A 25,881-nucleotide genomic window follows, 5' to 3' on the forward strand; every position below is an offset into this window, starting at 1 on the left:
AAAAGTTGCATCGGACATGGCCTTCTGAGTGTCACAGGTAAAGAAAGCACACATATGTGAGAAGGGGTAGGGCTAAACCCTATACTTTTAATTTGTGCTGGTTTGAGGGCTTGAACTCAGTGCCTGGGTACTGTCCCTGAGTTTTATATGCTCAAGGCTAGAGCCACAGCTCTACTTCCAGTTTTTTGGTTGTTTGATTGGAGATAAGAGTCTCATGGATTTTCTTGCCCAGGCCGGCTTTGAAACTTGATCCTTAGATCTCAGCCTCCTGAGTACGATTTCAGATCTCAGCTATCTCATTTTTTAGGAAACTACTCCCACAATAAATTAACTCTGCTGTCACCATCTCACTATTAATCCATTCATAGGATGACTTAATCATCTCTCTAAGGTCTCACCTTTCTATACTGTTACAATGGCAAGTAAATTTCAACATGATTTTGAAAGAGTCATTCAAATCACATAAGGTCCATTTCACAAAGGGATAAACCTGATTCCTTTCTTCATATTCTTCTCTAAGGGACCATGTGTCACAATATGTGTGTATATACACACATATATGTACATACATATATGTATCTATGTATGTATATATATATATATATATATTTGTACATACATGTATATATACAAGATGTCTCCAGAAGAGATGAAATAGGTATAGCAAAAGCTGATAGTGGGTAAGGTTAGCCAGTATATCAGAATTAGATTCAGAAATGCATTGAAAAAAATCTCGCTTGTATGATGACCAAAACACAGTAGCTTAAGCATAAACTCAGAAGCCACAATGTCTATGGCTTTTGCCACTAACATGCTATATAATCTTGGACAAACTTTCCTGTTTCCATTCTTTAGGTCCAACTTCTTTGCAGTCTATACCCTGTGGTTATTTTGAGGCTTAAATGAAGGAATATAGGTAAAATGATTACAATATTTAATATGTGACTGTAAACTATTAATATTATTATTTACTATTATTAATCTATGAATTTTAGTACTATTAGTATAAATATTATGATAACCACTATTCTATGTGATACTTACAGGCAGAATGAATATCTGGGGAAAGTTCCGGATAAATCGCCATTCTCTCTCTAGGTAATCCAGAGACCCAATGAACACAATGTCCTTCAGTTCCTGTCGGGTGAAGTTGCTAGCTCTCAAGGGTATCACGAAGTTCCGCAGACCCATCAGGGTTGAATGTGCATCTCCTAATACACATGCTACAATGTGGTTCCGAAACTCATATTTTGAGGACCGTTTCTAAGAATAAGCACACCAGAGTATGTTTGGTGGGGGGACGGGTGTTGTGCCCATACTGGGGCTTAAACTCAGGGCTTAGGCACTGTCCCTTTTTTTCTTTTGCTCAAGGCTAGCACTCTACCAGTTTAGCCACAGCTCCACTTCAAACATTCTGCTGTTTCCTGTCCTGCCTAACTTCAAATAGCAATTGTCAAATCTCAGCATCCGGAGAAGTTAAGATTACAAATGTGAGCTCCTGGGGCCCAGCCAGAATAGGTCAGTTTTTAATCAATTAAACAAGAATGCCTCAATGATTCTGCCTCCTTATTCTTATTTTTCTGGATACATTAAGAGCAAGGGTTTCATAGGGCTAACACAAAGGGTGTTAATTCAGCAGTGATACTCCCTAGCAGCTATATGACTTGGAGGGCTGGGGCTGAGGGGGGAAAATCTAGGAGAAAATGAGAGAAGATGTGACCCTATTCAAAAAGAAATGTACTCAATACCTGACTGTAACTCCTCTGTACATCACCTTTACAATATTATTTTTGTGTGTGTGTCAGGCGTGGGGCCTGAACTCTGGGCCTGGGCACTGTCCCTCAGCTCTTCAGCTGAAGGCTAGCACTCTACCACTTGAGTGTCAGCCCCACTTCTAGCTTTTTCTGCTTATGTGGTGCTGAAGAATCGAACCCAGGGCCTCATGTATGCAAGGCAAGCACTCTACCACTGAGCCACCTTCCCAGCCCCTACAATAATTTTTTAAGTGGAGCTTACACATAAATGGTACAATTAGAACTCTTATTTTCTGATCATTATTTTCTTAGTGTTTTACCAGGTGGATCAATTAAAAATCAGATCAACATCATTACTTGTGGTATGAAAGTATTAGAAAAATTGCAAGCAATATTTCTTGATTTTCATTGTTTTGACCTTTAAAGATGATATATAGTGTAATTTAATGAAAAATCGAGTCATTCAAAATTCTATTGCTAAACTTAGATGCCCCAGAGAGCCCTGCAGATTACATGTTACTTGTTTAACATGTTGCAGTATTCAGTGAGATTCCTTATAGATGCTTAAACCACATGAAATTGCCTTTCTGCCTATCACGAATGGTTGAATATTGGCAAGTTCATATGGCTTAACCTAATAAACTGAACTACTTGAATAACGTTTTTTCTAAGTAGAAGAAATTCATGAGGAACTATGTCCCCAAATAGGAAGATTATAAAAATTCCATTTGATCTCAAACATTACATTATGTCTCATGCTGTTACCAACATTGCAACTCTTAACATTATCTCTATATTTCTAGGTGGGAAACAAAATGATATGCCAGAGAAAGAGACAGAGAGACAGAGAGACAGAGACAGAGAGAGTGTGTGATTAGTATCCTTCCACTTTCAAAAAGCAAGAAAAGTAACTGAAAAACATATTCCTATAAAAAGCTTATTTTAAACCTATATCTAGATTCTTTCAGGAAACAGGCAACTTCCTCAGTGGCACTGGGTGTAAGAGAGAGGGCACCAGTGTGGAACCAGAAGACTTGACCTTTCTATTCTGTCTCTATCCTTAGTCATAGGAATGAACAAATTATTATGTTTATGGCCCTCAGTCTGTTTGTTTTAAAATGTGGCACTTCATCGTTAAAATGAAATATCATATTGAAAGTATAGGCATGTGACTTTTTAATGGTTGTTCAATAATTTAATCAAACCTGGCTGTTATTGAAAGGACAACTTAAATATACTTAAATGTCACCTATGGGGTTCTATTCCTTATCACACAAAGAGTCAGGATATTTCAAATAAATGTATCGTTCTTTTTTAAGCCAATCTTTTGCTGGGTTAAATGACAAACTTCTACAAAGGAGAGCTTGATAGCATCTCACAGGTATATATACATAACATCTGACATCTCCACAATTAGAGTTGATCAAATTAATTAGCAAACTGGGAAATGCCCTCTTTGTAAAGGGATCTCCTTGTTAGAGGAAATAAAGCTACTTGTCTGGAGTGAATCCTAGAGAGTGATATGAATCTTAACCAAACCAGTTAAATAATTGTCTCTAGTTAATCCGATTAGTTTTAACTTGAATAATTATGGCTCTAACAGTATTTAATGTAACATGCCTGCAGTCCAACAATTGCTCTGCTCAGGAGAACTAAACAATTAGAAAGAAGATACATGGCAGTGTGCGTTTATAGGCACAGCTAGAGAGGCAATTTCTCCAAGAAATTGTGACAAAAACTGTTGCCCAATTAAGAAAGATAGTGGCTTCTAGGGAAAGAGAAGGCTGTGTTATTTATTCAGAGTAACATAAATTGAGTACTTCTACTTGACTGGTAGAGACTTCCTCCCCAAGTTCAAAGGTTCTGTTAGTTCTGCAATCTGGTCATTTCTCCCCAACAATCACAGGTTTTAAAACTTACAGCAATTCTAAAACAGTAAGTGTTTCTAAATTTAACAAACAACAGGGTTGTTACTCAGAACTATATTCCACATCACATAAAATCTATCATGGTGACTTGTCTGGATGCTTAATAAATATGGCCAGATAAAGCACTTGTTATTTCTTAGGTGGGTCAGCTAGCATACAACTTCTCAACCTTTCTTTCTGAATACTTGCCTCCCACTAAAAACATGTTTGGCTTCCTGTCCAACATACGTTTATTTTCTGTAGTTTAGAATATGACAAAATGGTATATTTTAACAGCCTTAAGAATCTTCAAATTGATATGACAGTTCTGAAAATTTTATGCTTCTGATCAAATGATTGATCATGCTTTTACAAAACTTGGAGTCTATTCTGTAAGGACACTGGCCCTGAGCCTTAGAATTGTGTGTGTGTGTGTGTGTGAGTGTGTGTGTGTGTGTGTATGTGTGTGTGTGTGTGTGTGTTGTGTAATTAAAAAAGTGAACCAAGAGAGAGTTCCGGGAAGATGGCGGAGGAGAAGCTGGAATCTGAACAAGCTCTCGCATAGAAAGTAGTTTTAGAGTTCCAGGGAACAGTCTTAAGCCAGAGAATCACACCAAGTGTGCCATCACAGGACAGAGAGTTAGACAAGAGAGGGGAAGCCAAGGAAACGCATCAGCTGCCGCTCCGGCGGTGGGGTCGCGGCGGCGACCACCGCCGCGGGGTCATACCTGAGACACAGAGAGTCCGGGACGAAGGAGCCAGACGCAGCGGACGAGCGGATTCTACTCAACACCAACAAGAACCGACAAGGAGTGAACATCTTCATCCTGCTGTTTGCAGACCAGAGACGACCCAGGATCCAAGACTCACGTGAGTACAAGCCCGACGTCCTCACTCCTCAGGGAGCAGAGGAGGGAAGGCCACCCCTCCCCCCCCAGCACCGGTGATCTCCATCTTGGATACCAACAAAGCTCCGAGGAGCTGCTAGCTCCAGCTCAGGCCTTGGAATAAAATGAGTCATTTAGCAGGTCACAAGAACTTAAGGGCGAAGTGACCTGCCAGACTCAGCTCCATCCAGGGAAAAGTCACCCAGCTCAGGCGCCAGCCATTGGAGTGCCTTGCCTCACTGGGTAACCAGAGCCAGAGGCTGCCCCTCCCTCTAGCAGCCACCACAATCAATTGAAAAACAGAAACCCTGAGAATGGCTCCAGGCAGGGCGCTGTGAGCTTTATCACAAAATAGCCCCAGGGAAAAGCTACTGTTTGTTGAAAGGCCTCAACTCTACCCAGAACCTAGCCTCATCACCACATCCCCCTCTTTTGTGATTCTCAAAGCAGACCACCCTCCCAGAAAACTAACCTGGGAGGGGGATCTCAAAATCTTGGGTAAAGCAGAGCATTTTTCTGCCTCTTCCAACCAACCGACTTAAGAAACCAATCAAGCCACAGGACCTCAAGCTGACCAGAGACTCCAACAAGAGACTGGTTGCAGACAAAAGGGAGATACAGGATTCTTTCCACTCCTCCCCCCCAAAAAAAAAAATCAAAAGACTTTTTTTTCTTTTTTTTTTCTTCTTCTTCTTCTTCTTTTCTTTTTTTTGCTTGTTTTTTGTTTTTTGTTACCATATATATATATATATATATATATATATATATATATATATATATATAAATTTTTTCCCTTCTAAAACTTTTATTAATCTTTAATTTTTGCCTCTTCTGAAAAAATAATTGTTTTCCAGTAACTTTTTTTTTTCTCTCATCTTATAATTTTTATTTTAGAAATACGTGACTGAGCGTTTTCCTTTCTTTTCTTGTCTTCTTTCTCTTTTTCTTTCTTTCTTAATTATCTTTTTGTTTTTTATCTAGCTCTACTGAATTTCTGATCTTTTTTTCTCCCTTTCCCATCCTTAAAGTTTTTCACATCTCCTCTATGTCCCTCCCCTTCTCTGAACATATTCACATTCCTCTCTAAATAGACTGTCTTTTAACCTCTATAATAACATTAATTTTTACGTTTCTATTCTTTTTCTGGTCTCTCTTTATTCCCCTTTCCATCTCTTCTTTTTCTCTCTCTCTCTACTTGCATCCTACCCAACCCATTTCCTGCACTGTGATTAGGACATAGTTAACTCTCCCTGTGCCTCCCCACACCAATCTATTCCTATTTTTTACCCACATCTCTCCCTAATCCTAATAATTTCTGGTTTTCCAAATTCTTTTCTGCGGTTCAAAGTCCTTTAACATATAGTCGTTTGATGTTGAATAGATGTATCTGTTGAACTAGATTGTATCTGTAGACTATTGACTGTACAAATGCAAACTTTGGTTGAGGGTTGCCTTAAGATAGTGTTCTAGCACAAAACTGGTGCAATCTTTATCTCAAATGGGCCGAGTAAGCCGGAAAAACACAAGAAAAATGGCAAATTCGGGTATCTCAATTCCCAACCTTGATAATCAGGGATTAGAACAGATAAAGAATAATCCAGAGGAGAGTTCCCAAATAGCTCTACAAACACTAATAGCAAACATGATAAATGAGAAGTTTGACAATGTACAAAGGACTCTGTATGAGCGTGATAGGGAGAGAGAGGAGGCATCCCAGAAGTTTATACAGGAATATCATAAGCGTGAGGAAGCTACTCAAAAACTGATACAGGATTTGCGTGAACAACTTGAGAATACTCAAAGAGAAAGGGAGGAATGGCGTGAGCAGGCAGAGAACACTCAAAGAGAACTGCAGGAATCCCACAGAAGGGAGGAAACTAATCAAAGACTAATTCACGAATTAAGAGACCAGGTAGAGAATACACAAAGATCACTAAAGGCATTCATGGAATCCATTAACAAAGAGCTGAAGGAAGTCAGGGAGACCACAAAGGGAATGCTGAATGGAACCCAACAGAAGGAATGGGAGTCCAAAGAAACCATAACCAATCAACTAAGTGATTTGAGAACAAACACTGAACACCAAATTAAGGAAGTAAAGAAATTCATACAAGACCTAAAACAGAGCTTCAACAAAGAACTTGAAGCCATCAAAGCTGACCAATTAGAAGGAAAAGAGATTAAAAACAAAGTAGAGAGTCTTGACAGCAGGTTAGACCATGCAGAAGATCGAATCTCAGGGATTGAAGACAGCCTAGATATTATAGAGAAAGAACATACAACCATCCAAGACAAGTCCAAGAAATATGATAGGTCTATCCAACACCTGGAAGACACCATCAGAAGGCCCAATCTAAGGATAATGGGTGTAGAGGAGCACCTAGAAACAGAAGTTAATGGTCTAGGAAATTTGTTTAACAGGATCCTAGCAGAGAACTTCCCAAACATACAAAAAGATAGGCCTATTCAGATACAAGAAGCTTTTAGAACCCCAAATAGACCAGACCAGAATAGGACATCCCACAGTCACATTATAATCCACACAGGATCAACCCAGACCAAGGAAAAGATCCTTAAAGCTGTCAAGGAGAAAAGGGTAATCACCTATAAAGGGAAACCAATTAGAATTACCTCAGATTTCTCAGCAGAGACAATCAAAGCAAGAAGAGCCTGGAATGACGTATGCCATGCCCTAAAAACAAACAACTATCAACCAAGAATACTGTACCCAGCTAAACTCTCCTTCATAACTGAAGGCCAAATAAAAACCTTCCAAAGCAAAGAAAAATTGAATCAATACATCTCCACCAAACCAACCTTGCAAAAGATTCTTAAAGATGTCCTACACATAGAAAACCAACAAGAACGCAACAAAGGCCAAGAAACTGCACCCAAACTGAGAATCCAAGAACCTTAGGAAGAACCCAGTTTTCACAGCCCCCAAGAAGGTGGATAACATGGCAGGAACTCCCAAATACCTCTCAGTCCTATCTCTTAACGTTAACGGACTGAACTCTCCAATTAAGCGACATAGACTGTCTAGTTGGATTAAAAAACAAGACCCTTCTATCTGCTGCCTGCAGGAGTCACATCTTGCCCGTAAAAACAAACACATTTTCAAGGTTAAAGGCTGGAACAAAATCTACCAAGCAAACGGCCCTCATAAACAGGCGGGAGTTGCAATCCTAATATCAGATAAAATAGACTTCAATTAAAATTCGTGAGAAGAGATAAAGAAGGTTGCTACATACTAATTAAAGGATCTCTCCTTCAGGAGGATATTACAATTCTAAATATCTATTCGCCAAACAATGGAGCACCCAAATTTATCAAAGAAACACTACTTTCCCTCAAATCCCATATAGATCCAAAGACATTAATTGTTGGGGATTTTAACACACCACTCTCCCCACTAGATAGATCAACTCGGCAAAAACTCAACAGAGAAACCGCAGATCTAAACAGCTGCATAGATCAACTAGACTTAACAGACATTTACCGAACATTTCACCCAGCAGCACCAGAATACACGTTCTTCTCAGCAGCACATGGAACGTTTTCTAAAATAGACCACATTTTAGGCCACAAAGCAAACTTGTCTAAATTCAGAAACATTGAAGTTATACCTTGCATTCTCTCTGACCACAAGGGAATAAAATTAGAACTCAACACCAAAAGCCACCAAAGAAAGTCCGGTATTACATGGAGGCTGAACAACACACTGCTGAATCATGAGTGGGTCATGGAAGAGATTAGAAAGGAAATTCAAATGTTCATGCTATTCAACAAAAATGAACACACAAATTACCAGCTCCTCTGGGACACAGCAAAGGCAGTACTCAGAGGCAAGTTTATAGCTCTGAGCTCCTACATCAACAAATTGGAGAGATCTGAAACTAACAATTTAATGACACATCTAAACCTCCTTGAAAAAGAGCAGCAAGATAAACCCCAATCCAGTAGACGGAAAGAAATAATCAAAATTAAATCAGAATTAAATGAATTAGAATCCAAAAAAACTATAGAAAGAATCAACAAAACAAAGAGTTGGTTCTTCGAAAAACTTAACAAAATTGACAAACCCTTAGCAAACCTTATCAGAAAAAGGAGAGAACACACCCAAATTAATAAACTCAGAGATGAGAATGGAAACATCACCACGGAAACAACCAAGATTCAGAACATTATAAGGGAATACTTCTCAAAACTCTACGCTAATAAGTTTGAGAACTTGACAGAAATGGACCTTTTCCTAGCAAATATTGACATGCCAAAACTAAACCAAGATGAGTTAAACCAGCTTAACAGGCCCATATCAAGCATTGAAATAGAAACAGCAATAAGAGACCTCCCAGCTAAGAAAAGTCCAGGACCAGATGGTTTTACAGCGGAATTTTACAAGGCCTTCAAAGCAGAGCTCACACCAATACTCCTCCAACTCTTCAATGAAATTGAAAGAGAAAGCTCACTACCGAACACATTCTATGAAGCCATCATAACCCTCATTCCAAAACCAGGCAGGGACTCATCAAAGAAAGAGAACTATAGACCCATTTCTTTGATGAACATTGATGCAAAACTTCTCAACAAAATTTTGGCCAATCGACTTCAACAATTCATCCAAAAAATCATACACCATGATCAAACAGGATTCATTTCAGGGATGCAAAGCTGGTTCAATATATGCAAATCAATTAATATTATTCATCACATCAACAGGAGCAAGAATAAGAACCACATGGTTATCTCAATAGATGCAGAAAAAGCATTTGACAAGATCCAACACCCCTTTATGATGAAGGTTTTGGAAAAATTAGGAATCCATGGAACATTCCTCAATACAATAAAGGCTGTATATGACAAACCTACAGCCAGCATTATACTCAATGGTGAAAAACTAAAGCCATTTCCTCTTAACTCAGGAACAAGACAAGGATGCCCACTCTCTCCACTTCTCTTCAATCTAGTATTAGAATGCCTAGCTACAGCAATAAGACAAGATGCAGACATAAAGGGGATCCAAATAGGGAAAGAAGAAATAAAACTCTCCCTCTTTGCAGATGACATGATCTTGTATTTAAAGAATCCCATAGACTCCACTCCCAAATTACTCAAGCTGATTCAAAACTTTGGCAAAGTAGCAGGTTATAAAATTAACCCCGCAAAATCAATGGCTTTTCTATATGCCAACAATGAGAAAAGTGTGGCTGAAATTAGGAAAGCAACTCCATTTGTAATAGCCCCACAAAAAATAAAATACCTAGGAATTAACTTAACCAAAGAAGTGAAGGACCTCTATGATGAAAACTTTAAAATCTTGAAAAAGGAAATCAACACAGAACTTAAAAAATGGCAAAACCTCCCATGCTCCTGGATTGGCAAGATTAACATCATGAAAATGGCAATACTTCCCAAGGCTATCTACAAATTCAACGCGATACCTATCATAATTCCACCCTCATTCTTCAAGGAAATAGAAGAGGCAATCCAAAAATTCATATGGAACAATAAAAGACCCCGAATAGCAAAAACGCTCCTCAACGGAAAGAACACTGCTGGAGGAATATCAATACCAAATTTCAAACTCTACTATAAAGCCATAGTAATCAAAACAGCTTGGTATTGGCATAAGAACAGACCTCAGGACCAATGGAATAGAATTGAAAACCCAGAAATGAACCTACAGACCTATAGCCATCTAATCTTCGATAAGGAAGCTAAAACAATAGAATGGAAGAAAGACAGCCTCTTCAGTAAATGGTGCTGGCAAAATTGGTTAACTACATGTAGAAAACTAAAGCTAGATCCTTATATATCACCCTGCACCAGAATCAACTCCAAATGGATCAAAGACCTTGAACTCAAAGCAGACACTCTGAAAACATTACAGGATGGAATAGGAGAAACCCTAGGTCTCCTTGGCTCAGGTCGAAATTTTCTGAATAGAGACCCGGAAGCACAACAAATCAAAGAAAGGTTGGACAAATGGGATTGCATAAGATTGCAGAGCTTCTGCAGGGCAAATGACATAGCTGGCAAGATCAATAGAAAGCCCACCGATTGGGAGAAGATCTTTACTAGCCATACAACAGACAAGGGTCTCATATCTAAAATATACTTGGAACTCAAAAAATTAAACCACCCAACAACAAATCCTCAAAGAAACAACTGCCCAATAAATAAGTGGGCGAAAGACTTAAAGAGAAGCTTCTCTGAAGAAGAAACAAGGATGGCCAATAGACACATGAAGAAATGTTCAACATCCCTAGCCATAAAAGAAATGCAAATCAAAACAACATTGAGATATCACCTCACGCCAGTTAGAACAGCAAAAATCAAGAACTCTAACAACAACAGATGCTGGAGGGGATGTGGACAGAAAGGAACCTTACTTCATTGTTGGTGGGAATGTAAACTTGTTCAACCACTTTGGAAAGCAGTATGGAGGTTCCTCAAAAGACGTCACATAGATCTCCCCTATGATCCAGCAATCCCACTTTTGGGCATTTACCCAAATGTTTACAAACAAGACCACACTAAAGCTACCAACACAACTATGTTTATTGCAGCATTATTTACCATAGCTAAGATATGGAACCAACCCAGATGCCCCTCAGTAGATGAATGGATCAAGAAAATGTGGTATATATACACAATGGAATTCTATGCCTCCATCAGAAAGAATGACATTTCCCCATTTGTTAGGAAATGGAAAGGTTTGGAAAAAATTATATTAAGTGAAGTAAGCCAGGCCCAAAGAAGCATAGGTCCCATGGTTTCCCTTATTTGCAATATCTAGTATAGGTATGAGTCAAGCGGAAAAGGTCAGATAATGTGATGCTAGGAAAATGAACCCTTAAAGATGTATTTTAATGTTTTCGTTTCTTTCATGCATGTGTTTCTAACGCATTTATAAGATTATTTCTTTGTTGCTTTGTATGTCCCTCCCCCACAGTGTAACCCCCGCTTTCACTATATTTGATGTCAGTATAACATGTGGAGGAGATGGGGACAAACAAGTCGTTTAAGGATTCAGGTGGACCTGTTGCAACAATGAGAAGTACAAAATGTCATGTCAAAACCAGCTTTACAATGTCGGTGTGTGGGGGGAGGGGGGTATAATTGGGTGGGGGGAGGGGGGTATAATTGGGTGGGGGGAGGGGGGAGGCGGGGAAGGGAGGTGAAGGGTAAACAAACGAGGAGGCTGCAATGCTTGGTAAGAAATGTATGCATTATCCTGCCCATGTAATTGTAGCCCCTCTGTACAGTATGTTCTCAAATAAAATAAAATTAAATAAAAAAAAAAGAATATTATGAGATTACAGTCCAGAAAATAATACAGATATCACACTTGTTATAGCTGTTCAGCAAAAATAAAAAAAATTACAGCTGTGAAAAAAAAAGTGAACCAAATTGCTTTAAGAAAGAAAATATTTATAATTATCAACTATTCATAGATAAGAAAATGATATACAGCTGACACAACATAATCTTTCTTGATAATTAAATTTCCAGCTACTGTTTATAAGGAAAACCACTGAAATTATACTTGAGTTTATAACTCTGGAAAATGAGAATAGATGGAGATGTAGAAAGCAGGTATCAAACCTGGTTTAACACACAGGCTGCAGGCAACTCAATACAAGTGGAGTTAATTTGTGTCCTTGACTGGAGAGGTAGGAACAGAACTACCATACTCAGAAGGGTTCACCCAGTTTAGATGGGCTGCTGTGAGGAGCATTTTTAGGTGCATTTTTGGCTAATGGATTAAATGTTAAGTATATTCCGCTTCAAGAAAAAAATATTTAAAATTCTACATTTCAAACCCCCCAAATTAGGGACATAGTTATTTGTTTTATAACAAAAAGATAACCACAGATTTCTTACAAATTATGTTTCTCTGGTGTGTCTGGATTAGTTAGATTTACTAGCAAACCCTCAGCATCTCAAGAGAGCATTATTTTAAATAATTGAGAGAGCTAATTGGTTAAGAGAAGGAAGTAGTGGTTGAACAGTTCTAATTGTCTTAAGTCTCAGCAAATGGTCCACATAATCTGTCAAATGCTACATAGGTTACCCAGCATGCCACCGTATGGCTGGTGAATATGTGTTTTCTTTTCCCCTCCCATTTCACAGTTTACAAAAATAACTACAGCAGAAGGACATCCTTTATGCTGAGCCATGCTTTGTTATAAGGGCTTTGCTGTGTCATCACCTACCAGAATCACCTTTTCCAGAGGGGTAGATTTGCACCAGTGGTACATGCCGCTGCTGTCAAGCTGGTCATCATTTTCTGTCCTTGAATCATGTTGGAAGATCCTGAAGAGGGAGAATGAACAGTTAGTCTGAGAACATTTGGGGTTAAAGTGTAACAAACCCAAGATGAAAAACTCATTAGACCCTCGAGCTTCAAGTGGAGCATCATGTAAAGAGATTGCCTGAGCCCTCAGACTAAAGGCTTATGTTCCAAAGACTCCAGGAGCTGAATACCCAGACTTCCATCACAGCTGAAGATAGATATTTGGCAGAAAACCAGATTAGAGTCTTTTCCACCTTAGATCATACATCGTGTTTTCAAAGGCTTATTTCCTCCTTTGGTTTTGCTATTATCACAGTGCTACTATCTCCTGGTTGAAGTTATGAGCAGTATTTGGGGCAACTCAACCTAGAATTTAAAAGGCTATGAAAGAGGCAGGTATGGTGATACACACCTGTTACACACCTGTAATTTCAGGTACTCAGAAGGTTGAGGCAAGAAGATTCAACATCCAGATCAATGTGAGTGACAAAAAGATTAAAATAAAATAAAAAGGTTCGCTGAGACACTGATACATCTCTTTCCTTAGTTTAGTTTCTTCTCCCTTCTTAGAATCTTTTCTATATTCATTTCTGCCTCACCAGCCTTACTGAAACTCATAAGCCTTCTTAAGAATTGAATGTTTGGCAAAGTCTTTCATATGTCAGCTGTACCCTATGCTAGGCACAATACTGCTTTTTCATATGTTCAGTTATTGAAAGGGTTAGCTGATCTTTTGGGAAATGGCCTCAAATTCTAAGACATGCCTATATTCTTGCTACAGTAAAGGGAAACTCTCAGAATTACAGAAAATTTCAGGTTAGAAAAGCACTAGATAAGTGAGGAGAATCTAAGATTATAGTACAAAAAGAACTTCATCATCCTTGGGGCCTAAAACTATGCAGATTATTTATATTTTACTCAGGTGAATATGCACCTGTGCTCTACCCAGTGCCTTAGAACCTTCATGTGCAGATGCTCCCATCTTATGGCCACAATTCCTGTAACATGCCTCTGCTCAGTTCAGGGTAAGAGGAAGGAACTGAAGTCTGGGCTTTTAACTGCTTATACTCCAAGCTTATACTCCATAGCTTCTTTACTAGATCCAGTCACAGGCTCCTGCTGACATTAAGAGGGCTAGGGACCATGGCAAACAACTGAAATATTTGGTGAACATATCTGCTAAACACTTTAGCCCCTTGCTCCTTTGTGTGGATAACACGAAAGACATAACAAATTGTAAAGCCAGCATCTGAATATGATGCTGAAGTTGAGGTTGCTAGTGTTCATAAATTATGGCTCCCTTCCTTCTTTAGGATGTAGGTGGTGATATATGACAAGTTCTCTCCCATGAGATGGAAGTGATGGCTGAGGCAGTAAAAGGTCATGTGATTTTTTGGAGTCTCTTCTAACTTGCTGTAGCAAAGGATCAGCCTAGAACAGGATGCAAGACAGACCTGCTCTTGCCCTATTGACTGTGTTAGATATGCCACCCAAATGAGAAATAATGCTAAGCTAGTGAGAGTTCATGCATGTTACCACAGCTTACCTTTTATCCTATCCTATTGCAAATGCCCTCCCTCAAAACCTGTTCTATGGCATGTCTTTATCTGGGTAAGTTCTGATGAATTGCATAAAGTAAAATAAAATTAGGAAAAATGACTCCTCATTGAAATTCACACTGTAATGTACCACATTGAAAGGTCTCCAAAAGTTATGCCATAAAGAAATTCCAGTCACCTGTAATCCTAGATAGTTAAGAAACTGAGATATGAAGAGCCGAGGCAGACAAATCTAAGAGATCCTAGTCTCCAATTGACCAGCAAAAAGCCAGAAGTAGAAGACTGGCTCAAGCAGTAGAGCACTGACTCTGAGGGAAAAAGCTAAGGAGAGTTCAAGACTCAGAGTTCAAGCTTTGATACAGCACACATACAAAAAATGTCTAATCTAGTGTCTCACAAACTTATCTGGCCACCAAACTCTATTTTTCTCCACCCTCCTCACCCCCATGATGAATGAAGAGTCCTTGTCCAATGATTAAATGCCCTTTTGGAAAATGGAAATGATCTCCCAAGAACACTTTTACTTGACTTGGAATAATAGCATATCAATCACTGTACACTTTTCTATCATAATGAAAGAATGATCTATGTGAACAAGCTGTCACAGACAACATCTTTCTTCATTCTGATATTATGGAAAACAGATCTGCCTTAGAGGAAACACCTGTTGGAGACCTGCATAAAAGAAAGAGCTGGAAGAGACCCACTTCATCATAAAGGCATCCATCTGGTATTCTTGCCAAAGCAAAACCTAATGCAATTTAGATCACCATCCTCAATGAACGCTACATTATTCCATATGCTTTGCAAATGACATGATCCTTGTAGAAATGTACCTTCCCCAAAAGACCAATAAATCATCTAGAAAAATGTTCAGCACAAGCTGTCTTTGATCTTGGGAACAAGGAATAGAATATGAAGGTTGAGGCAAGTGGAGGAAAAGAGAGCCATGGGATACCATCCAGGAAGAGAAAGAAAGAAAGAAAGGAAGGAAGGAAGGAAGGAAGGAAGGAAGGGAGGAAGGAAGGAAGGAAGGAAGGAAGGAAGGAAGGAAGGAAGGAAGGAAGGAAGGAAGGAAGGAAGGGAGGGAGGAAGAAAGGAAGGAAGGAAGAAAGAAAGAAAGAAAGAAAGAAAGAAAGAAAGAAAGAAAGGAAGGAAGGAAGGAAGGAAGGAAGGAAGGGAGGGAGGGAGGAAGGAAGGAAGGAAGAAAGAAAGAAAGAAAGAAAGAAAGAAAGAAAGAAAGAAAGAAAGAAAGAAAGAAAGAAAGAAAGAAAGAAAAAAGAAAGAAAAGCAACAGCAAGGCCTTAGTGGCTCATTGATGTGAGCCACTTAGGCTAAGAGGCTAAGAATGGGAGGATTGCAGTTCAAGGCTAGCCTGGGTATCCAGGCCCTTCTCAACCAATAGCTGGTTGAGTAGTAGTACATGGGAGGCTGAAATTGGAAGGATTATGGTTCCAGGTCAGCCTGAGCAGGAAAATTGAATGGCAAGAATTTGGGTGTTATCTTTACAAGCCTATCATTCCAGCCAAGATGATGGAGGAGAAAGTTAAAATGGGCAGACCAAAATCCAGGCATGCACTTGGGTAGGAAGTGAGATCCTACCTCAAAACCAGCAAGTCCAAAAAACGGCAAAAAGTGTGCGTAAGTCATTGAATACCTGCCTAACAAGGCTCTGAACTCAAACCTCAGTACTGTTAAAGGAAGAGAGAGAGCCAGAGACAGAGAGAAACAGAGAGAAAAAAAAGTCACATCCTGATTACAGGTAAAAGTTGCTTAGGTGGGAGGGGGGGAGGGTTGGTGGCCTGGCTTAACCAAAAACAGCAGATGATGCCTGAGATGAAGTTCTGGTTGGATTCCTGGGCACAGGTGTGTTTCTTAAGGCCAAGTCAGGGTGAGCTAACCTCATCCTGGGAGCATTCAGGAGGGCTTGGGCCTTGAAATGTCCTTAGTTAGGTCTCTTCTTCCATCTTGGAAACTTGAAACCCAGGTGTGCTAGGTGATGACAGATCTTTCAGCTCGAATATGTATGCATGTGCAGTACAGCTCATCAATGATGGCGTGCTTTTCTTTACTGATGACCGATTTTTTTTTCAGAATGCTTTGATGTGTATAAAGCCAGTATCTTGTGAGCAGGTGATTTGACTGTGTACCAACTAAGAAAGGTGGAATCGTTTTTGTCTATTTTCTGGGAACTTCTTCAGTAGATTTTAATTTTCCTCTGTTCATGACAACTTACCCTGTGTGAATTCTATTACATAAAGGAAAATATAAGATATGGACCATATACGCTGCTTTTTGTTTCCAGTGGTGGCAGTTGATGAGCTGAAGCCATATAGGTAAACCTCTATTTGGAGGTTTATATATCAGAATTCGTAGCCATGGACTCCAAAAATGTCAAGCAGCCATCATTATTTCCTCTGTTTATAACCATGATTTAAGATTATTCTTTTTTAGTAAGTTTTTTATTGTGAAAATACCATACAGAAGGGTTACAATTACACGAGCAAGGTAATGAGTACATTTCTTATGATACATTGTTGCCTCCTCCTTTGTTTTTCCCCTACCATCCTTGCCCTCCCATCTCCACAACTACACTCCCCCCAACCCCGCCAAAGATTATTCTTGAAGATGATCTAAGATGGATGAAATGTTTTGCTGTTCAAGGCTGACAGAAACTAAGAACCTAAAAGAAAATTCCCAAATATCCTCTAGTTCCTTTCTCTCTTTCTCAGGCCTTATTTTCATTGATGTTAGAAAGTCCTGAACTCTCCTTAAAATTCTATAAGCAATTTATAAGTACTTAAAAGAGAGAGATTCCTGGCCCGAATGCAGAGCAATATGATGTTTTGTTCACATCTTGAGTTACTTTTTTAAAATGTTTTAGTGATCACAAGTTCCCTGGCTCAGGGTTTGGAAGGAGGGCAGGTTGTGTGTCCAGGAGTTTTACTGAAATTTGTGGTTCAATTGCTGGAAAATTCATTGCAACTGTCTCCTGAAATTAATGCTTAAGTTCCCACCAAAAGTGCAGCAAAGTTGTAAGTTGCTGGGAGGCTTTGATGGTGCTGAGAATTTTCTATCATAAAGACTATAGCTGTCTTGCCAGCAATGGGATAATATGAAACAACAAGGCTATTCAATCCATACTTGACTAGGAAATGTTTATTGTCAGTTCTAACTACCACCATTTATATTGTAGGAAAAAGTCACTTAAAATTGGGAATAAGGGAAGGGTTTATAATCAGTATTGGCCTCTTGATCCTGCTTTCTGCCCTTTCCCTCGCTTTCCGCTGTCCTTGCTTCTGCTTCTCTCCTGATCATTTGCATATGCAATGCATTGTGGAGTCCCTGAGAAATTACAGATTTTAGAACAGTAAAGGATGCTAATATGATTGAAAAATCCATCTGTAGGCGATATTTGAAAAGATGAAGTGTGCTGCACATAGTGGTTCAAGCCTATAATCCTGATTACTAGGCAAACGGAGACTGAGATAAGGGTTCAAAGCTAGCCTGGACATAAAAGTTTGTGAGACTCCAACTCACCAATGGCTAGGTATGGTAGTCTTCCAGCTATGGGGCAAACACAGTGACTAGGTAGAATATCATGCAAATGTGATCCCCAGAGACACAGCGATGCACCAGTGAGGGACTGTAACCCAGTCCCCCTGGGGCATAAGGTGAAAACTCTACTTCTAAAATAACCAGCACAACCCAGGCACCTGCAGCTCATACCTACAATTCTAGTTACTCAGAAAACTGAGATCTGAGGAATGTGGTTTAAAGCCCTCCCTAGGAGGAAAGCACATGAAACTCTGATCTCCAATTAACCACCAAAAGGCTAGAAGTGGGGCAATGGCTCAAATAAGAGTGCTAGACTTAAGCAAAGGAACTGAGGAACAGTGCCCTCATCCTGGGTTTAATCTCCAGGACAGACACCCCAAAAAAACACCACCACAAAACATGAGTGGAGGCATGGCTCAAGTGGTAGAACACCTGCCTAGCAAGTAAATTCAATCCCACAGAAAGAAAGAAAGGAAAAAAGAAAGAAAGGAAAAAAGAAAGAAAGGAAAAAAGAAAGAAAGAAAGAAAGAAAGAAAGAAAGAAAGAAAGAAAGAAAGAAAGAAAGAAAGAAAGAACGAAAGAAAGAAAGAAAGAAAGAGAAAGAAAAAGAAAGAAAGAAATAGAAAGAAAGAAGGAAGGAAGGAAGAAGGAAGGACAGAAGAGGAAGAAAGAAAGAAAGAAAAAAGAAAGAAAGAGTAAGAAATGTAGAATAATTGTGTTATCAACACATTGTACATTGGAGAACACAAAGTGCTTGTGAAAGTACAGCCAATCAACCGTGACTAGAGTGCTCTGTTTGCCTTTAAATGTTGCTGGTCAGATAGTCTCTGAGAGTTCCATAGCCTTGGATCTCAAAGTTGATGACTTAAAATCTCCACACAGACCTTTTTTCTCCCACCTTGCTTAAAGAGCCAACAAAAGTTAGAGCAGCCTCAGCCCAGGTGAGGGCAAAAGAAGATCGCGTTCGTCTCAAGCTCAGCCTTTGTGCTTGTGCTGAAGCATCTCTGTCAAGTTTGCTTTCTTTCTGATGAGTAAATCCTGACAGATTTCTGCAGAGCATTTTTTGTGAAAACATGCACAGAGGTATCTCAGAACTTAAATTGTTCCCAGACAGAAGATCAAGAAGAAAGATAAAAAGACAATCTCCCTTTATCCCCACTCTCCCCAGATGGACTCCTATTTAAATCCAATCCCCTTATATTTTAGGGATATTCTATTTGGGATTTGTTACAATGTGAGGACAAATAAGACATGACCCAGCACAGCAGGAACCTTTAATAAAGGCCAGAGCCTGTTCCTTGGGCCGAAGAGCCTGGGACTTAGGGTACATCTCACACCTCTTGAGATCCATTTCCTCAGACCATCTTGTCAGCGTGAGGTTGTGTTTTTAGGTGCACTTTACCATGTTTTCTAACACTTTCTAAATATCAAATGAAAGAGTAAACATACAAGTTAAGTTAGGTGAAAAACATTCCCCACTTTTCTACATGGAATAATTTTAGGACAAAGAATTTTCTTTGTTCAGTGAAGGGGAACTGAGCAATGAAGTTATTGCTCCGACCCTTTTGCTTCCCTGATATATCATTGAGATAAACACAAACTGTAATGAAAAGACTTCCTGTTTTGTTTATTGTGAATGGGGCATCTGGAAGCTAGGAACATGGAATATCTTAAAAAAGACCTCAGTTTTCATTTTTATGGGATTGAGTCCAGGTTGGTGATCACATGACCTAAGGGTTTGCCTGATGCAGTAATGTATGAAGGTTGCCTTGAAAAATTACTGGCAATAATACTTCTCAAAAGAATAAGAAAGGAAATCATGGCCACCAACAAATGTTTGCTCAAGTGTGCATTTGCACGCACGTGTGTGTGTGTGTGTGTGTGTGTGTGTGTGTGTGTGATGTGTCTTTGTTAGTGGGGCTTGGATTTATCCCACTACAGGGCATAAATTCTTCAAGGTAAATTACAGTTAAGTCCAGGGTTACAAATATGACAAATACGTTTTCCTAGAAATAGAACGTAATTTGTAAAAAAAAAAATGTAATTTGTGACGTCCTCCTCTCCTCCACCTTACTTATTTTCTCCAAAATCCCTGTGATTGAAGGTTGAACTAGAGAAAACATGCTTTGCTGGTGATTAGAGAAATTTGGAAACATTGGAAAGACCTAATGATGTGTTGAGGACCACAGACTTTTAAGATTTCCTCACATCTGGAAGCTATCACTACAGGGGGCCTATGGAATACATGCATCCTGCGTGTTACGGCATTTGACTTAGCATCATGGCCTGTCAAGGAGCTATGGGGACAATGGGGTGAAGGTCATTTGGCATCCCTCATGAGGTGGAGCCCTCCTTCTGAATAGTGAGTTTCTCCCATGTCTTGATTAAAGATGAAAAGTTGAATGAGGGGGTCTCCGGTGGAGAAAGGTGAAGGTTGTGGTTAGTATTTTCTAACAAGGAGATGTGATTAAAGTTGGTCTGGTATTTGGGACAAAGCTAAAGTCAGGATTTGAGAGTGGAAAATAAAAGAGGAGCCAGAGGATGATATGGCCTTCATAAAGTTGGGAGGGGTCCTCTACTTCCATGTCCCTTGGGTTTTAGCTCTTTAAATTAAAGCTGAATGAGAACAAAATGGGGGATGGTAAGAAGTACAGTATTTGTCCTGCTTGGTTCACTTTTAATTTGAAATGAATTTTCAGAAGTCCATGATTAAGTCTTTGGCTTTTCTTATTTGTGATTCTTTTTTTTTTAATTTTTATTTATTTTTTATTGTGAAAATACTGTACAGAAGGGTTACAATTACATGGGCAAGATAAAGAGTACATTTCTTATCAAGCATTGTAGCCTCCTCCTTTGTTTCCCCTTCCCATCTCTTCCCTTCCCCTCCCCCCCACCGCTCCCACACCCAATCCTCCCCCCCCCCCACCAAAGTTGTAAAGTTCATTTTTGACATGACAACTTGTACTTCTCATTGTTGCAATGGGTCCAACTGTATCCTTATTTAAACGACTTGTTTTTTCCCCTTCCCCTCCACAGCCTTATTTGTGATTCTATAGGTGGTATTCCTTCCTTCCTTCCTTCCTTCCTTCCTTCCTTCCTTCCTTCCTTCCTTCCTTCCTTCCTTCCTTCCTTCCTTCCTTCCTTCCTGTGTCCCTTCCTCTCTCTTTCCTTCCTCCCTTCTTTCTTTTTGTTTTCATTTGGTTGGATTTAGTTTGGTTCCATTTTTTGACACAGTCACACTAGGTAGCCCCACAGTTCTCCTGCCTCAGCTTTCTATATCTGGAATCACAGGTGTACCACCATGCCCAGCTTCATAGATAAATTTCTTGCAACTGAAACTGAGGCCTATCACATAAAAAAACAATCAGGAGGGTTGGGAAGGTGTCTCAGTGGTAGAGTCTTGCCTTGCATGCATGAGGCCCTGGATTTGATTCCTCAGCACCACATAAGCAGAAAATGCTGTGGCTCAAGTGGTAGAGCTTTAGCCTTGAGCTGGAGAGCTGAGGGACAACACCCTGGCCCAGAGTTCAGGCCCCATGACCAGAAAAAAAAAATCAGGATGCTCTACTTCTCATCTTGAAACTCAATATGGGAATTTGTGAAGTCATACATTTCCTTTCCAATGTTGTTTACTGGTTGCAGCTGATGGAGAGGGTAAAAGTAAGTGAATATGATTTTGTGACTAGTTATTAGTCACCAGCAAACATACACACACACACACACATACACATGTTCTGGCAATACAATTTTTTCCTATGTCTTATCTGAGTGGTTGTGCTGTGGAATATTTATGCATGTTGGTAAGTAAGGTTTTATCTTGAAATTTTCTTGCTATGTCTCAAAGCATGGACAAAAATGAGCCCCTCAGCCACCACTAGCCATCCATCAGACAGAGGTGAATCTTTTTCCCCTTACCCTAGTCTTGTCGTCAAATGAAGACCAAAAACTAGTGCCTTATCAAAATTTTCAGGAAAAATAACCCTTTTATAGAATTTGAATGAATGCAGTCAGATATAAATGGATCCTAATACAAACAAAATATAAATATTTGCCTTTTAGCAATTAGTATTCTTCCTCTCCTCCTCCTTCTCCTCCTTTTTCTTCTTTTTATTTTCTTCCTCTTCCTTCTTCTTCTTCTTCTTCTTCTTCTTCTTCTTCTTCTTCTTCTTCTTCTTCTTCTTCTTCTTCTTCTTCTTCTTCTTCTTCTTCCTCTTCCTCCTCTTCCTCCTCTTCCTCCTCTTCCTCCTCTTCCTCCTCTTCCTCCTCTTCCTCCTCTTCTTCTTCTTCCTCTTCTTCCTCTTCTTCCTCTTCTTCCTCGTCTTCGTCTTCGTCTTCGTCTTCGTCTTTGTCTTCTTTCTCCTCCTCCTCCTTCTCCTCCTCCTCCTCTTCCTCCACCTCTTCTGCCTCCTCCTCCTCCTCCTTTTCCTTTTTTTTCTCCTTCTTTTTGTTGGTAATGGGTGTTGAACTCAGGGCCTAAGCTGTACTCAGTCCCTGTGCTTTTTGCTCAAGACTAGCACTTTATAATTTGAGTCACAGCTCTACTTTCAAGTTTTTGGTTGTTAATTGGAGGTAAGAGTCTCATGGAGTTTCCTGTCTGACATAGCTTTGAACTAAGATCCTGAGTTCTTAGCTTCCTGAGTCACTAGGATTACAGAAGTAAGCCACAGGCACTTGGTGTGATTTATTTTTTAATGATTCAGTTTGGAAAGAGATTATATACTAATTTGGAGTGCAATTACAAGCCAGTGTTTATGGATTTATCATATATAAAGGTTTAATTTATATGATAATAGCACAAAGGCTAGGTGAATAAATAGTGTCATGAGTATGTACAAAGTATTATGTACCCTTAAGAAGTAGTGAAATGTAAGGTGAAGTATGTTATAAATTAAGGTGTTAATTTTACTGCTTAAAGCAACAATGAAAGAAAAAACAAAAATCTAAAAAGTGACAAAAGAATTAAAATGATATAACAGAAAATATACACCTAAAAACTAAAGAAGGTCATAATGGAGGAAAATACTGTAAAAGAGACATATGGAAAAATAACATAATGGCAGTATTCTCCAGTATCCATAATTACTTCACATAGAAATTAATATCATTAATAAAAGATATTATAATAATAGTCAAAATAAAGCATATATTTGGTATACAAACCACAAAGTTTAGATATCAAAGCACAACTTAATGGAAAGTCAAAGATAGAAAATAATATGCTGTTCAAATAGCAACCAAATGATAAATGAAGTAGGAGCACTAATAACAAGCAAGATAGATTATAAGAAAAAATTACTACAAATAAAAACTATATGTGTGAAAGTCAGCCTTCTGGGAAGACATAAAATTGGAAAATTATGTACCTAAAATAAATATGATCCAAAACATATAAAGCAAATCAAACAAATTGGAAAAATAGTCAAATTAGCAATAATATATGGATACTTCAAAGCTACATGTACAATGATGCATAGGATAATTAAGTAAGAAGTAGAAGATTTCAGCAATACAATGACTAGATTGACAGACAGCTTTAGACTATTTCCCTCTCAAAACTGCAGATACTGTACATTCTTCTCAAGTAACATTCATATAACAGGTAACATTCATAAAGCCATGCCATTGAAGGTACCTTAATTAAATAAGGCACATGACTCTTCTAAAGAAGACGACTTATCAATTAGTCATATTTAGCTCTGAGGAAAATCTAAATAATTACCACAGTGAAATACCAGTTGATATACACTTGGGTAACTATAATCAAACTCAACTATATATGATTATCAGCAAACAAAATAATTAAGATGGAAGGGACAAATAGCCAGTGAGATTACCTATTGAAATTGATTTAAAAAGAAAGAGAAGCTGAGTGCTGGTGGCTCATACCTATAACTTTAGCTACTCAGGAAGTTGAGATTTGAGGATCAGGGTTCAAGCCCAGCCTTGACAGGAAAGCCCATGAGATTCTCATTTCCAATTAACCTCCAGAAAACTGGATGTGAAGCTGTGGCTCCACATAGTAGAGTTCTAGCTTTGAGCAAAAGAGCTCAAGAATAGCACTCAGACCCTGAGTTCAAACCCAACAACTGACAAAAAAATTTTTTTAAAATAAGAAGAAAGAGAATCTGAATAGAACTAAACAATAGTCACTGGATCAACTGCCAAAAAAACTTTGGAAAACAAGTGTGGACCTGGATGTCTTCAGTACAGACTTATCAAAAGTATAAAGCAAATTAACATCAATCCTTCACAAAATCTTTTAAGAAAGAAAAGGAACAAACTCAGTTTAGAAAGCTATCTTTCTGATGCCAAAACAGGGTAAAGATATCACAAAACAGGATAACTGAAGTTCAACATATTGTGTGAATACCAAGGCAAAAATTCGCAAGGATGTAGTAGGAAATTGAATCAAGAAACATAGGAAAGAGAGAGATAAAACACCATAACAAAAGTAGAATTCATCCCATGAATACAAGGTTGAGTCAGCATGTAAAACTCATCTATGTTACATTGAATAGAATAAGGAAGAAATATCACATGATCATTCAATATACAAAAATGTGCTTGAAAAACATCCAACAAACTTTGATGGTAGAAACACTTGTCAAGTCAGGAATAGAAAACAACTTCCTGATAGTGATAAGGACATCTGTGACAATCTTACAGTTCACATCATGTTTAAGTTTCCAGGGAAATACAGAAAACAACCTAGTGATACGAGACCCAAGGTAAGTATTTCAATTCTCACTGCTTCTATTCACCATTGTACTGGGGTTTCTAGACAAGATAAATGTGTGTGTGTGTGTGTGTGCACATATGTGCGCGTGCACACATGCACGCGCATGCACACACACACACACACACACTCACAGCTTTTCAGGTGGGAAAAAGTCATTTTATTTGTATATGACAAACTTTGAATAGAGAAAATAAATATATTTCTAATGAAGACATACAAATTATCAGTAAGTACATAAAAGATTCTCATATTATTAGCTTTGAGGAAAATCCAAATCAAAACCACAATGAGGTGCCAGTTCATATACACTATCATCAAAGTAACCAGTGACAAAATATCACTTATCCCTATAAGCCTAGATGTATATATGAGTACATTTTGGGCAAAGGTACCCAAAATAACTCATTCCAAGAACACTGAGCTGATGATGTTGAAAATATTTTGTAATTACTAAAAGTATAGATGTTCTTTCACTTATGTCATAAATCACATCGTAATGATCTATAAAGCAAGAATATTTAATTCCTAAAAGATAAGTTCACCAGGTAAACAGGTAGATGATACGTGTCAAGATGAGAAAACAAAGCCATCTGAAAAGAGAGCTCTGAAACCGAGCTGCCTGTACTGTGTCAGAGGAGAACCATTCTCTGAAACCGCTATCAGCAAACCAGGAACATACTTCATCATATTTGGATTCATTTAACTTAGTTCATATGTATTTTAAGGCCTAGAATGTACCCTTTTATGCATGAGAAGATTCTCTATTGTGGTTTTTCTATTAGAGTATACAACAAATGTCAATGTTAGATCACATTGATTGTTAATGCTCTTCAGATCAAATACCAACAGAAAGGTTATGAGTTCATCAAAATTAATAATCTTCTTATTACTTAGTCTTAGTTGTATTTATTTTTCCATATAATTTTAAGCTTTATTATTATTATTATATTCTTGGGGTACTGCGGCTGAATTTAAGGCTGTTCATTCTCCTGTAGCTTTTTCACTCATAGCTGGTGATCCACTAGTTGAGCCTGATCTCTACCTCCAGAACTATTTATTTATTTAGCTGATTATTTGAAGATAAAGTCTTGGGTTTGTCTACTAAGGCAGTGATTTTTAGATCTCAATCTCCTGAGTAGCTAGGATTATAGGCATGTTTTAAAGACATACAAGTCTAA

The 25,881-nt window shown here is 38.6% G+C and overlaps 1 protein-coding gene across 1 annotated transcript in view; it reads right to left on the reverse strand.

Annotated features, from left to right (window-relative positions):
* The window catches only part of Kcnu1 (potassium calcium-activated channel subfamily U member 1), a 167,878-nt gene that overhangs the window by 26,750 nt on the left and 115,247 nt on the right, over positions 1-25,881 (reverse strand). The window contains exons 20-21 of the mRNA XM_070016038.1: positions 12,768-12,867; positions 1,045-1,263 (exon numbers count right to left, since the gene is read on the reverse strand). Coding sequence (XP_069872139.1) covers positions 1,045-1,263; positions 12,768-12,867 — 319 coding nt within the window. The remainder of the gene's footprint in view (positions 1-1,044; positions 1,264-12,767; positions 12,868-25,881) is intronic.

Source organism: Dipodomys merriami, unplaced genomic scaffold (genome assembly GCF_024711535.1).
Source record: "Dipodomys merriami isolate MVZ:Mamm:240054 unplaced genomic scaffold, mDipMer1.0.p SCAF_12, whole genome shotgun sequence".
NCBI lineage: Eukaryota > Metazoa > Chordata > Mammalia > Rodentia > Heteromyidae > Dipodomys > Dipodomys merriami.